The 15589-nt window shown below is 42.6% G+C and overlaps 1 protein-coding gene across 7 annotated transcripts in view; it reads left to right on the plus strand.

Moving 5' to 3' along the window:
* The window catches only part of KMO (kynurenine 3-monooxygenase), a 44463-nt gene that overhangs the window by 6178 nt on the left and 22696 nt on the right, over positions 1 to 15589 (plus strand). For 4 of the 7 annotated variants that reach the window (XM_061607610.1, XM_061607609.1, XM_061607611.1 and 1 more), the window contains 5 exons: positions 1007 to 1076; positions 3746 to 3843; positions 6250 to 6339; positions 8963 to 9011; positions 12106 to 12193. In XM_061607610.1, the coding sequence (XP_061463594.1) occupies positions 1007 to 1076; positions 3746 to 3843; positions 6250 to 6339; positions 8963 to 9011; positions 12106 to 12193 (395 nt within the window). Of the gene's footprint in view, positions 1 to 1006; positions 1077 to 1906; positions 2076 to 3745; positions 3844 to 6249; positions 6340 to 8490; positions 8610 to 8687; positions 8762 to 8962; positions 9012 to 12105; positions 12194 to 15589 lie in introns of those variants that run through there. The other 3 variants (XM_061607613.1, XM_061607614.1, XM_061607615.1) reach the window with 3 other exon arrangements.

The raw sequence follows: 15589 nt of genomic DNA on the forward strand, positions 1-15589 counted from the left end.
AATGTGTGGAGAAGAAGCTTATCACAAGCATATCACAAGTGAATGTCACCATCTCAGCTCTGAATAATGGGAAAGAAACATGTCCTTCTCTTATCTCATTTATGATTGTTTTTACTGAGTGAAGTTTTTTTTTGTGAGTAGAAATATGACATAGCAAATATGGGTGCCAATTCAGAATCCTGGAAATATTCATGGCAGTGGAAAATTCCTCAACATTTAAATTTGCTCACAGATTTGTGCCATTGTGGAAAAACTTGGGGTTGTTTTTTTGCAGTAATCCTCATTAGGAATTCATTTGTCTTTGAAGTACTAGGAGTTCTTTAAACTTTGAAGTAAGTGATGGGATATATAAGTTCAAAAATAAATATGTATTTATTTGTATTTTTAAAAAAGTTAAATAGTATCTGATGTTCTCACCCACCCTCCTTTCACAGATGCTGACATTTGGGAGAGGTGGAGAGGGACAATAGACAAGAGCTTGATGCTATAATCTCCCAAGCATTACACCAGTGTAAAATATTGTATGCAGCAACAACAGCACCTGCTCACTTTACAGTGATGCTGGCATCACCTTGTACCAGCATAACCAGTGGGTCACTCTGAAAAAGGCCTTTGGAAATGGGCATAATTGCTGCTTTGTAGCATAGTACTGCCTCTGGAACTCTTTACAGTTCAAAGAAGTGGGTAATGTGTAACAATTGCTGCATTTTGGCAAGTCGACACTGCTCATAATGGGTTATTTAGGAGTGTTGATAGGTTCTTCTTTTTCAGTGAACCTTGTTCAGTGTTTACGATAAGTGGCTTGGTGTCAGGTCTTCATTCATACAAGGAACTTCTCATGATATAAGAATTCTTGCATTCAACATATCACACATACTTTCCATCTGCTATTTTTGTTAATTCTCCCCTGTTGAAAAGACTTCAAATGTGTTGTACATTTTAGAACTATATATGATTCCCAAATTGTTTTTCACCTCTAAAATTCTTCTAATGCTTTTTTTTGCAGGTGGGTTCTTTAAATGCTTGTTTCTTTGCAAGAAGGGGGTTCTTAGTGGAAATTTATGAAACCAGACCAGGTAAGCTCATTTTGATATTTGTGGGGTTACAACAGAAATTTAAATCCTATCCTAAATGTGTGCATGCAAATCTCATTGACAGAGACTATAATTAAGCATGAGTCTCCAGCAAGATAACTGATAACAACCCCTAACAATAATAATCCAAGAACAGTTTAAGAAATGCCCATCTACTGTATAGCTATTATGTTGCTACAAGAGTGCTGTGGTTCTACTGTACACAGGCTGTTCCCATGTCTGCATAAAGCAAGGTGGAGAGGTCTCATTTTAATGTCAGAAGGAGTGGATAGGTGAAGAAAGCTTGAACCCCCTCCTGTCCCCTGCTTTATCTTTCTGTGGCTGTCACCCAAATAATATTTTTCCTCAGCCCTTTCCAATACCAAAGTTCAGCTCTGCTGGCAGAAATGTGTCTGAAGTGCTGGCTTGTGGGGAGGGAAGGAGGCAGCAGGGCTCTCTTCACTTGTGTGCAGTAGTGACATTAGGACACCACTGGAGGAACTGGGACAGATTTCAGGGGAAGAAGTCCAGAGCCTCACTCAGCAGAATGAGCAGGAGGGCCTGCAAATTGTGCTTTATACTTGAAGAGGTCAGGCACATAAACAAACAGGACTGTCCCAATTACTTCTAGTTTGGCCCTCACTGACAGAGGTTTCTGAGCCTATAAGGCTGAAACTTGAATGATTACAGAATTCCATCAAGCCCCACATACACAAGACCAGTAATAATAGCACTGAGAATTTCACTGCTCTGGTCACAGACGAATAAATGGTTTGAGGCCTCTGACAAAAGAATGTTAATGTTGCTTAATGACTGTAACTCTTTTCTGAAAGGACAATTCATCTGTAGGGGTGCAACAGAGACTGATACCCTGTGTGTGAAATGTGTGAGAAAATAGCGAAGGAATAGGAAAGGAGAGAAGCCCCAAGTTCTGAAGTTCTCTCATCCAAAGGAAACCAAACCTTGTAGCACTGCCTGTGGAACTCTTTACTGATTAAAGAAGTGGGTAACGCGTAACAATATTTATTTCTTTATAATAAGCAACCAGCCCACATGAAGATCCCAGGGCAGGAAATATAAACTGTCAAAGACTTGTCCCCCTGGGGTCCCTTGTCCTTAGTTCTCCAAGGGGGGGTCTTTGCTTCTGGGAACAGTCCCACCCCTCCGGGCCGCTGCTTCCCAGGCAAACTCTCCCTCTTTGAGGCGTAATTACTTCCGTAGTAACTGCCACCACCCTTCTGGCTAGGTTCCTTTCTCTGAGGGAAGGGATCTCAGAGCCCAATGTGAATTCTAAGGGATTAACCCTCATTAACTAACAGTAACAGTAGCGTTCAGCAGCCAAGGACTAGATTTAGAATCCTCGGTTCCAAGCCAACACACAACACTTATAAAAGAGAATTTATTTAAACGTAAATGAGTTGGTATTTACAAAAGAGAGTAGCGGTTTGTTTCCTTAAAGATAATCACCCACAGATGAGTTACACGAGGCACATTGGCATGACAAAAGGGGAGAGGTTCAATGCAGACAACAGAATAAAACAAAGGACTTTCTAGCTAGATCCTATACTTACATAGATCAGCCCAGTTCCCGCAAAAGGCTTGTTGCATTTTAGACAGGTCGAGTAGATGGAAAAATATGGAAGTTTATCCTTCCTTTTTTATGGAGTTTAACAGTCACCAAAGAGGGGGGAAAGCAAACAGCCATCTCCCGCCTCTGCAGGGGTCTACTCCTTTGAAGCCTTTGAAGATAAGGGAACTAGCCAGCCTCCCCCAGGGGTTCTGATCTACCCCCCCCTTCCTGACTTCTAATCCCAGGAAGCTGATAAGGAATAATAGCTGGGGATCAGTTACATCCCCCTGCCCAGGTTGCAAATTGCCTGCCTGACACTGAGCTGCGGATCTCCTCCCAGTAGGGAGTCCTAGGTGATCATGGGCCCCCAGAATCCTCTCTGGTGGCCCATTTCAGCTTGACCAAAGTTAGCTATTCTTGACATAAACATCTAAAATAAAAATTAACATTTTTTTAAAAAAACAGCAAATCATCATCAATATCAACATAAATATCCATAAAATACAATGCAACAGCAGTAGGTCAGGATAAAAGTCACTGTCGCCTACCCTGTACATCCTCCTTTCCCAAAAGCCTGGGAAAAAAGTTCTTTTCAGCTAATGGCAAAATGAAAATAAAGTTGGTGCATGCCTCACCTCAGAGGGGTGCCACAGCAGAGAACCCCCCTGACTCCTGCTCCCCAAACATCACTTGGTGATGGGATCATGAACATGCTTAGCATTTACATCCACTTTAGAGTATTCAAACCATATCATGCACAATATACCTACCCATAGACTCCACATTAATTAATCTAGTAACTGTAAATCTCAGAAGGTGGGCAGTTGCAAAAGACATCAGGGTTCCCGCAACTTTAGTGGTTGTGTAGAAGAGGGAATTCCAGCACTTGTAGCTACAGATCTTTCACCACAAAAGACAATGGAGGAGGCTAAAGGGAAAAGCTGAATGCCAGTGGCTTAGAAAGGACCCTCTCTCTTACCTCTCATATCAAAAGTTATTTTCTCTTGCTACAAAGCTACTGTCTGTTTCTAGCCTCACACAAATCAAGGACTGTAATGGGCTCAAGAGCACATGACAAAAGCGTGGCTTCATTTCATTTCAGATATTCGTGGTTCCAATGCAGCTCGCGGCAGAAGCATTAATTTGGCTCTGTCTCACAGGGGACGGCAAGCTCTCAAGGCTGTTGGGATGGAAGATCAGGTGACGGGGACTTTTCCCAAAAAAATGCTTTTTGTATTGGGTTTTTAATTATTGGATCGCTAGATAGCTCAAAGGAACCAAATGCACTAAGAAGAGGGTGTTTTTCCCCTATGAGGAGGATTTTAGAACAGTTCTAGCATTAGTCTAGGTCCCTAGAAAAGTTGGGTTTTTAGAAAATTATTTAATCCCCCAAGTTAGATATTTCAAGACTGTAGGTCGGAGCAGGTGTTTAATGCATGTTTTAAATATTAGGCAGGAAGCAACTATATATGACTCGTGGGATTCTTCCAGCTTCAGACATACACAGCCTAGTTTAGAAGGGCCATTTCTCAGTGGTAAAGTGCATGCTCTGCCTACAGAAAGACCCAAGATAATTTGCTGGTATCTCCAGTTAAAAAGGGGGGAGAGATGGGAAATATCTTTTTCTCGAGACCTTGAAGAACTGCTGGACAAATAGTCTGGCTTGGTATAAGTCATGTTATAACATGCTTCAGAGCTTGGAAAAGTTACTTTTTTGAACTACAACTCCCATCAGCCCAATCCAGTGGCCATGCTGGCTGGGGCTGTTGGGAGTTGTGGTTCAAATAAGTAACTTTTCCAAGCTCTGCCATGCTTCCTAAACCCAATCTGGTCCAAAAGCATCCCATGGTCCAGTGAAGGCTGGTCCACTAGAGCGACTAGGGCACAGTAGGGATGGAAAGGTCTGTCAGTTTTGGTCTCTCAGTTTCTTACTTTTCCAATGTTAAATTCAATTCTCTACATTTCAGCAGCAATCTGCATTTTTTAAAAAAAACACCATGAAAATTCTCCACCATTTTAGTGCGAATTTCTCCAAATAAACATATTTTTGTAGGCAGTTTGGACAAAGGCACACACTTTTGCAAGTCATTTCTCACCACGTCATGCCTTTTTGCATGTTATTTTCACTCATATGTTCATTTTTATGCACACTTTCCACTCATACATTTATTTTTATAAATGTTATTTAATTGGCAAATTGCATCCCAAAATTCTGATCGATGTGAATTTCAAAGGATGGCTGGGTTTCGGTTCTCATATTGTTTCAGAAAGTGTGAATTGGATAAATTCTGCTTGAAATGTGAACTGAATTGAAATTCTTACCCATCCCTAGGCACATACCCCCCCCCCCAAGAATGGCAAGCAGTTTTGAAAAACTCCTTTAGTATCTCAAAGCCACACTCTTTCCTGTCCTGCACACATTTTATACTTTTATACTGGATAAAATCATGGTAGGTGATATGGTGGTATCAGCTTCACTTGTGTGGCTAGGCTTGGTCACATGGTTATTACAGCTCTATATTTTGGGGCAATGGTAATTTTCAAAGTTAACAAAGTAGCAAGGGAAGAAGACTGAAGAAAGAAGCCTGGAAGACTGTAATACAGGCATACCCCACTTTAACATTTGCAATGGGACCGGAGAGTATACTTTAAGTGATAATCTACTTTAAGTGAAGCAATTGTCTTCACTTGTACTGCACGCAATCACCACTAGAAGGCAGCGGCATCATGCCGATAAAGTGTACGTTATTGCGAAGTGCACGAACGTTAAGCGGGGTATGGGGACGTATGGAGCATGTACGTTATAGCGAGGCAACGTTAAGTGGGGTATGCCTGTATATGGAGATACTGTCCCTTTAAGACTAGTTATACCACTTCAACAGAGGGCCTACTGCTTGAATTCGGAGGGAATGTTGGAGCTCAGGGAGGAGAATTTGCAGCAGGAGCCATTTTGTGTGTCCTAAATATAATAAATAATATAGACCTACAACTCCATGAGACTCATCCTTTGAGCCACCTGCACCACATGACAGAGACTTCATTGATCCTAGAACTGGAGCGGAAGTGTACTGTAAGCAGAGCAGCAAAGACAAGTTAGCTTGCTCTGAGCCCTTTTCAGACATTGCTGTGGAAAAATCCGGGAGTAGCAGGACCTGTCACACTGCTGTTTTGCAATTCTGCATAAGCCATACAACCTGATAACACTGCAAACCTGCAGAGCTGCCTGGGGGGGGGGCAACTGGGGCAAATTGTCCCAGCCCCCCCCCACAAATCAAGCCCCCCCACCTCAGGTTCCTGTGCGTACCATTGGCCCCTGCCCCAATCCTGCCACATTACTCACCAAAAGTTTTGGTATTTAGTTTGAAGTTTACATTAAAAAAGGAAATGTATGGGAAACCATAGGCCCTCCAGATGCTGCTGAACTACAACTCCCACAATCCCTAACATTGGCCATGCTCGCTGGGGCTGATAGGAGTTGTAGTTCAGCAAAATCTGGAGGGCCAAAGGACCCCCACACTTGGTTTAGAATGTTTTGCAGCTTCAGCCTGTTGCTTGCTGCTTTTAAATGTCTTATGATCCTTTTTTTCTTTTTTTCCCCCATTTCAGATTGTGTCTAAAGGTATACCCATGAGGGCAAGGAGGATTCATACACTCTCAGGCAAACAATATTCAATTCCCTATGGGACAAAAAGCCAGGTATCATTGTAAATATCCCTTAGCTTTAGTTAATTTAATTGTTAGTGGTGTTTCTTATGTATAATATCCAACTTTTACTATTGTATGGAGAGACTTTTTATATTGCACATACCTATGAAGGGGAGCCAGTGTGGTGTAGTGGTTAAGGTGTTGGACTACGACCTGGGAGACCAGGGTTCGAATCCCCACACAGCCATGAAGCTCACTGGGTGACCTTGGGCCAGTCACTGCCTCTTAGCCTCAGAGGGAGGCAATGGTAAACCCCCTCTGAATACAGCTTACCATGAAAACTCTATTCAAAGGGTTGCCATAAGTCGGAATCGACTTGAGGGCAGTCCATTTCATTTTTCCATGAAGGGGAAGCACTGTGTATCTTCCTATGTTACTTTAGGATCCCTCTCACTGAAGCCTAAATCACTCAGAATCTGAAGTGGAGGGCAGATTTTGTCTACACTACAGCAATGCCCCCGAAGAACACCCCTTACTTTTTCTTCCTTAGAAGTGAAACACCTGTCCTCTGATATGGGAGTGAGTAAAGGGGGTGCACTCAGGGACACCATTTGGGCAGGAGCTAAATCTGCTGTCTGCCCCTACTGATCCCAGCCTGTGATAATCAGGCCTGTTCCTGAAGTTGTTAGGAGACCTCTATTCCCCTCACAGAGCTACAATTTTCAGAGTGGTTTAACAATTGATCCCTCTTCGCAGAGAAGTCTGACAATTGTAGCTTTGTGTGAGGAAAAGGGGCCTCCTCACATCTCTCAGCACTCTTAAATACATTTTAACCACTGAATTTTAAATTATTGCAACCTGTCCTGAGGCCATATGGTGAAGGCTGGGTAAGAAATCAAGTAACAACAACAATAATAATAATCATCTGGCCCAAAGAGAAGGCCAACCCACTTCCGCATGGACATAAGCAGCAGCAGTGCCAATAGGTAAAGTCAGTATTTTCTTTAGAAATGAATTTTGAACCTTTTTCAACTCCTGGACTAATTGTCAGCTAAAACCTCAGCGCTGTATGGTATGGAGAGAACAATCATAGCCAAAAGGATTTTAAGGGTGGGGCAACTCTTCGTATGAAAGAACTTCAAAATAGCTATAATAAGACATCTTTCAATGTGAGTCCCTAATTAACAAAATTATTTAATGTATTGGACAGGATTATTAGAAATTGCCCAATTAAAGGTAAGAGATCAGTTACCAAATACAACCTTTTTAGCTTTGGTAAAGTTAATACAGTAGGGCCCCACTCATATGGCAGGTTAAGTTCCCGACCCCACTGTAAAGCAAAAAATGCTGTAAAGCGGAACTCATTGAATATAATGGTGCGCAATGCCTGAAAACCGCCGTAAAAAACAGAACAAGCACCATATGAGTGGAGCTTTAGTCTAATTGCATCTAATTGAGACCGCTGTATTAGCGAATCGCTGTAAAGCGGAGCCCTACTGTACTGAGAGGTTCCTTCTGACAAAAATTAGCTGTCAGGCCCATCAGCTTGTTTAGACCTCCCCTCCTCCATCACACATAATATAACCATATCATCTGCTACTGTCCTTTCTATTTCCTATGGCAGGTGGGTGCACCTAAGGGTGGACCCCCCAAATACGCAGACCATGGAATGCCACGATCTGTCTGGGAGGGGAATAAAATGAATACCTGGAGACCCTTGCATCAGTGATTTCCACTTGCACCTTTAACAGAGTTTCAAAACCACATTTGTATTATTCTTTCACTTTGTCATTGTTTGGCTGTCTGATATCTCTGTATCACTTCTTATCAGAAGCTCTTCTCTGGCAGCAGGAAGTGCAGTGTTCACACAACTACAAGTAGCCTTTAATCAGAAATGACACACACAGCACAAAATTGTCATCCATCTTGGTCCATCATAGCTTCACTCTGTCTGCTCTGTTCTGTGCATCTACTTCTAACCTGAGTGCCAGATGCAAATGTATAGGGCCCAGCAATTACCTGATTAACAAGCATCCAATTTCCAAGTAACCTGACCAATTAATTAACATAAATATTAAAAGGAAGGAGTGCCTAATAATAATATTTTTTCCAGTGTGTGAGAATTTGCAACTTTTTTTGCTGGTAGCCCTGGCCACTGTTCCTATGCTTCAGCTTCTCCTTTCTACCTTTTTTTCTCTGTAGATGACAAGCTTTTTGTTCCTCTCACCCCTGCCATATATGAGGGGGGACATTCTTATGAGGGGGACCTCCAAACCCAGGCTTGTGGTTTGTTTCTCTCTAAATCATGAGCGGCAATGAAGGTTTGTTCTTGGCTTACTGCTTGTGATTTGTTTGGGTTTGGATGTGACAACAAGTCAGACTCTTGGCTTGTTTCCCAGGAGCACAGCAGAAGCAGGGGAGGAGCAGAGTGAGAAGAATGGGCATGTGGCTTCTGGCAGCTGGGAGACAGGAGGTGAGAGAGACCACAGGATATCGACTTTAGCCAAAGCAAGGCAAATCTCAGTGCCATAGCAATGAAAAGGACATCTGAATCCTAGGTTTGGGATGGATGAAAAGTTAGAGAAAGGGTTTTTTTGATTTCATTGTGATGATTCATATATCGTATATGAATGCACATATAAAAATATTTTGTGCCTTATGTTTTTCAATGCAGTATATTCTGTCTGTGGATAGAGCAAATTTAAACAAGGAACTGCTAACTGGTAAGTATGATTCCTGCCCCCCACCCTGCCCCACCCCATCCCATCTTTCATCTGAAAGAAGCAGGAGCTGAAGACTGTAATTACTCAAATAGAAGTGAGATACAGTAGGGCCCCGCTTACCGGCGCTCTGCTTACCGGCATTCTGCTAATGCGCCGGCTTTCCTCCCCTCTTTAAAAGCCGGTTTTGCCACTTTTGCAGCATTTCGCGGCATTTTTGCATCATTTTTGTGCGACGCACCCCATTAAAGTCAATGGGGTTCCACACGGCAATTTCCGCTTTACAGCGGGGGTCCGGAACGGAACCCACCATATAAGCAGGGCCCTACTGTATAAGAAAGACTGATAGCAGTGCTGTTCACTGGCCAAGTTCGTACATAACACTAAAACAAGCCATGGCTAGCATGAACCCGCTAGTGTGCAGGCACTCACCCTAACAGTCATGGCTGTGTTGCTCCTCCCCTGGTCCTGCTGCTGCTGCTGTGCTAGGCAGAGCTAAGCCATGGTTCTAATTAAGGTAGAAGTAGTTTGGACATGGTTATATCCTGAACATATGGACTAAGAGACTGTAGGCTTAGTGAATTGCTCCTTCCTTGCTCTTGCTCTGTGCTAGCAACTGATTATAAAGCTTCCTAAGAGGACAATGTGAGCAGGATCTTGATTTAGAACAAAAACATAGGATGTGTTTCTGGTGCAGAGTGGTAAGCGGCGGTAACACAGTTGAAGCTCTGCTCACGGCCGGAGTTCGATTCCAACGGAAGGAGGAAGTCGAATCTCCGGTAAAAGGGGTCGAGGTCCACTCAGCCTTCCATCCATCCGTGGTCGGTAAAATGAGTACCCGGCATACGCTGGGGGGTAAAGAAAGGCTGGGGAAGGAACTGGCAATCCCACTCCATATATACGGTCTGCCTAGTAAACATCGCAAGTCGTTACCCTAAGAGTCGGAAATGACTCGCACTACGAGTGTGGGGACACCTTTACCTTTTTTAGTTTGGACATACATTCTATGCCCCCAGAACAAATACCTCAGAGTACAGTAAATGTGTGTTCAAACTATCTTTATAACTTAGGATAGAGACATACTCACTTTCTGCCGGTTCCAGTGCGTCTCCACCTCTTCTGAAAATGGAGCACATGATGCTAGTCAAACCCCGTGCCTTTTTGTTGTAAAACCCAGTGGGATCAGCTTGAATGCATTTTTTAAAAAATTTGAGCTTCAAAGAGATTTCGCAACTGATCAGCAGATCAACCCATTCCCCCTCCAGATGTGGCCAATGGAAACTATTTTCTCTGACAACTAGTGTGTTCACAGCCTTAAAATGTTACTGCTCTCTTCACTCTTAGTGCATGTCCACATTTGATCATTAATTTGCTGTTAATCTACTCCCCCGCCATTCAAATTGGACTGTAATAGTCCACACCTGCATTTATTTGAATCTGTATACGAGGATCTTTCCCGTTCATACCACTAGGCCAGCCTTTCCCAACTAGTGGGCCACCAGATGTTGTTGGACCACAACTCCCATCAGCCTCAGCCAGTATTGCCAATGGTCAGGAAAGATGGGAATTGTGGTCCAACAACATCTGGTGGCCCACTAGTTGGGAAAGGCTGCACTAGGCATTCCCTTTCATGTTTGTCCCTGCCTTCTAATTTGTCAATTTTATAATGCTGATTAAATACTGACAGGGCATTCACACAGATAGTAGTAGGGAAGTAGTGGGTGTGGTAAGGGGAGTTAGCAAAAAGTAACAATTGATCCACCCACCCCAAAACACTTAAACAAATAGTCTACGACCCTGAGTGGAGTGGTTTGGAGGCCAATTTTCCCCAATATATTGGATTATCCCTCTATCTGTTAAACCTGAATTTACAGAAGGAAAGCATCAAGATTGGTGTTGTTTGAGGGTAAAGTCATGTGGACCTCACAAATTAAATGGGAATGCAAACAGGTCCAAACACACAGTAAACTCCAGTGTGGACAAGCCCTTAGTGTGATTAAAATATCACAAGAAGATTCCATATTTGGTATAGTGAAAGTGAAAGAGAGAATGAGAGCTCAGTGCCACCATGGCCTCATTGTGCTGGAATATAGTTAAACTCTTTTTAAATTTGGAGTATTACATGAAATAAACATGAAAGCCCTCTTCAGGCAATTAGAAGAATGTGTGAGGTCTAAAACTTGGTTTGGGATATAGGACACCCTTAGCACAAGGCTCTGAAAGGAGACTGTAAACCTCATTCAGCTAAATGTGGCTAAAATCCTCCCTTCAGTCAGGATCCTTGATTGTGCATGGCTCCAGATCAGTGAGTGGATTCTAATCACATTTAGCTGAATGCTGCCAGGATTCTCTTTCAGACCTCTGTGCAGACTCGGAGGAGCCAATATCCATCGGAGCATTGTGGGTGTGGCTTGTGTGCATGCCCCTGCTCACTTAAAGGCTATACCAGTCGCTAGATCAAAGCATTTCCATTAGCCACACCTGGAGGGGGAATGGGCTGATCTACTGATCAGTTGCAAAATCTCTGTGAAGCTGAATTATATATTTATATAAATAAAAAACCCACTTAAGCTGCTCCCACCAGGTTTTATGGTAAAAGGGGGTGGAGTTTGACTAACACTGTGTGCCCCCATTTTCATAAGAGAAATTGAGATGCACTGGAACTGACAGAACAGTGTGTGTGTTTCTACCCTGAGCGCATGCTCATTCTTTTGAACACCTGAAGGATATAGAGTTATTGAGAACAAAGTAGCACTGAGTCAGGGGAAATGGATGCATATAATCCACGCAGTCTGTCAGCCAAAACCTACATTGGTACATTTATGTCAGTACAGTTTTATGAGGTTCAAAACATGCCAGATTATTGGCATGAATTATTTCATAAATAACGGGGAATGTAGTAACTGAACTGGGCAAAAAACAGTTACATGGTTGGTAGAATGTGTTGTATTTTAGAAATGTATATTTTACGCTAACTTTACCTTACAAATAGCTTTTCAGATGTCTCCCATTAGGTAAAATATAATTTAAGTAGCTCCTAGCTTTGCTCAGATATTTGTGTTCAGTTTAAAATATTCATTTTTTTCTCTTTGTACAGCTGCTGAGAAATATCCCAATAGTAAATTATACTTTGGACACAAACTACTTCACTGCAATGCTGAACTGGGAACACTGACCTTTTCAGGGTAATCATTACCTTAATCCCTCCTGAACACTCTAACAATTAATCAGAACCCAAACAACTGGTTGAGTTGACTTTTCCCATTCTGCTTGGTGGGGTAAGGTGGGTGGGTAGAGAGATGGCAGTTGCAATTATTCTGGTGGCCATTAGCTTTTTCAATAGAACATGGCAGCTACAAGATGAACAGTGCAATTCTATGCATGTTTACTGTGTTCAGTGAGGCTTGAAATGGAAATGGACTGCCTTCAAGTCAATCCGGACTTATGGCTACCCTATGAATAGGGTGTTCATGGTAAGCGGTATTCAGAGGGGGTTTACCATTGCCTCCCTCTGAGGCTAGTCCTCCCCAGCTGGGTAGGGCCTGCTCAGCTTGCCACAGCTGCACAAGCCAGCCCCTTCCTGTCCGCAACTGTCAGTTGGGGGGCAACTGGGCTCCTTGGGACTATGCAGCTTGCCCACGGCTGCACAGGTGGCAGGGCACGTAACCCCTGAGCCACTCACTGTGGGGATGATTCACATGTAACATTAACAAGAATTACAGTCTGTGTACCTGTGTCGAGCTTTACAAATCAACAAGTATACACTATTTCACACAAAAGATTAAACATGTCTGGAGGATTGATAATCGGCCCATAGATCAGGTTAGTACCATTAGATATTTGGGAATTATTTTTCATGCATCAGGTTCCCAACAACAGCATATAAATTCTAATCTGCTAAATGCCAGACGTACAATAAAATCACTATTATCCTTCTACTATACCAAAGGAGGCAAATCAGTCCCCCCGGCAATTAAGGTCTTTCTGGCCAAAATAATCCCCCAACTTACCTATGGAACCCAGATTAATACATTTATGAATTTCACAAAACTGGAATCTACCCAAAACTCCTTTTTAAGAGCTATTCTAGGAGTGCCTACCTGTGTACCTAACCACATTCTAAGATTGGAATGTGGCCTCCAATCTATAGAATCGTACATATGGAAGTTGAGAATAGCATACTGGTTGAAGCTATGCTTTAACCCCTTAGGGCTGGCCCCCCTTGTTCTTTTTGACAGTTACCATTCTTCGTGGGTGACACTGATCCATGAAAAATTATTAAGTCTAGGGCTCTCTCCTTCTTATATATTACAATTGAGCTTCGAATCTGCTACCCAGCTAGTTAAGCAAAGGCTGAAAGACATCGATTTCCAGACTCACTTACTTCTCATCAAGAAGCAGAGATATAACCCTAAGTTCTGTACACTAATGACATACATGTCGACCCTAGAGCTCCCTAATTATCGCAGAGCATTTACTTTAATGCGCCTTAACATCTTACCGTCTGCCATCCTCACTGGCAGATACAATAAAACTCCCTACTCGGAGAGAATTTGCTCATGTGATATTCAAGAACCTGAAACTAATGAGCATGTTCTCCTTTGATGTACACATTATAAGGACTTGAGAAGCCAATTAATTGCACCTATCTTACGACCTCTTCCAGGAAGGGCTCAAACTTTTGATGTAGACTATTTATTAAGTGACCACTTACCAGAGGTGACCTTTGCAGTCGCCAAATTTTCTGCGGGTGCTATCCAAACCAGAAAAATAATAATGAATCATCTATCTGATAATCAAACTGTTTAATGATTTTAATTGAAGCTAATTATTTTAATGATTTGAGTCAATCACCGATTCTGATAATATTTTTATTTTTGTATTGTTGTATATGAATGGCCTTTGGCTGTATTAATAAAATTCATTCACTATTTCACACAGACCCCTGTACATGTGTACCTGTGTTCAGTGTAATGTGTGAACAAGACTAATGTGAGAGATTTTGTGTGTGCTAAAGTTTTTCCATGTGCGTTTTGAAATGCACAGGCCTTTTTCAAAGGATCTTTTGAAAAGATCTGAGCTAACAGCTTATATGAGTGATGCTGAATTAGAGCAGTGCTTCCCAACTTTTATGAGTACGGGACCCCCTTGGTAATCTCGAAAAATTTTGTGACCCCCCCCAACACTAATTGTAATTTTAGTCTCTGTTAATTGAAAAAATGGTGCGTGGCAAAATCACATCTCCAAATATCCCTTTCCATAAAAAGCTCCCTGCAGACAGGGAGGTGTTGCTTTCTTTTCTTAATGCAAAAGTCCAATCAAATTGGGATCCCCTGACAGTCTGAAGATGTACAGTCTTGTCTCCCAGCACCAGTGGGTTACAGTGTTGTACTAAGATCCAGATTCAAATCCCCACCCTTGGCTCTGTGTAGGCTGAAGGCGAGATCTGGGCAGCCTCACAAATAAGAATAATTTTTTAAAGGAGGTGGCAGCGAAGCAGGAGTCAAGAAAGGCAGGCAGGCTGGCTGTCAGGAAAGAAGGGGGAAAGCAGCCTTCCCTTGCAGCCTTGCTTCTTTTTGCTTCACGAAAAGCCCTCTCCTCTCGTTCTGAGCAAGGGCGTCATCAGCAGTGGCAGTGCAAGCATAGTAATCTCCTCTTCTTCCTGGTACCACCTCCCTCAGCCTCCTTTGGCATCTGCCATGCATGGTATAGACAGATGCCTGCCCTTGGTGTGCCTGAAAGACACGCTGGTGCTTCAGCTAAACCCCTCCCCTCTTATTTGGAGCAAGGGGAAGGTGCCATCTGCAGCGGCAGTGGAGAGCAGACAGTGTCCAGGTAGTGAAGACTTTTTTAAAAAATTAATAAATAATTTCTTTACTGTTCACAGTCCCCTCTGGATTACTTCGCAGCCCCCCTGGGGGTCACGGAACCACTGAATTAGAGGATGGATGGACCAATCCTATTGTCCATGGAAGCTGACAACATAGACAGCATAATCTATTTTACTTATAGTCACATTTTAAACAGTATTTCAGTGGTCAACAGCTAATTTTGGAATCTTTTAGGGTTATTTCTGACCCACAACTCATATTTCAGACTTGGAAAGAAAATGAATTTCCCTTCCCCCTGTTTTCTCAAACCCATTTGAGCAAACTCTGTTATGGGTTGGATGTGTTACTTGTTTTATAAAGAGCAGACGTAACAAAATGGGAAAGAGCAAGTCTTTAAGTCCTTAAAATGTATTACTATAAAGAGAGGTTCAAGCAAACAAGTGTCAAGTTTGGTCCCCGCTGAAAACACTGTAACATCAATTAAAGCATGTAAGATGGGTTTACTTATTAGTTTTATTTATTTATTATTACATTTATAGACCCCCCTTTCCTCCAAGGAACATGGCATACAAGCATGGTTTTCTCCCTCCCAATGTTATCCTCTCAAGACCCCTGCGAGGTTAGGCAGAGAGACAGTAACTAGCCCAAGGTCACCCAGTGAACTTCATGGCCAAGCAGGGATTTAAACCCTGATCTCCCAGGTCCCAGTCCAACCCTCTAACCCAGCCTTTCCCAACCAGTGTGCCTCCA

The sequence above is a fragment of the Rhineura floridana genome, chromosome 2, assembly GCF_030035675.1.
Source record: "Rhineura floridana isolate rRhiFlo1 chromosome 2, rRhiFlo1.hap2, whole genome shotgun sequence".
In the NCBI taxonomy this organism is placed as follows: domain Eukaryota; kingdom Metazoa; phylum Chordata; class Lepidosauria; order Squamata; family Rhineuridae; genus Rhineura; species Rhineura floridana.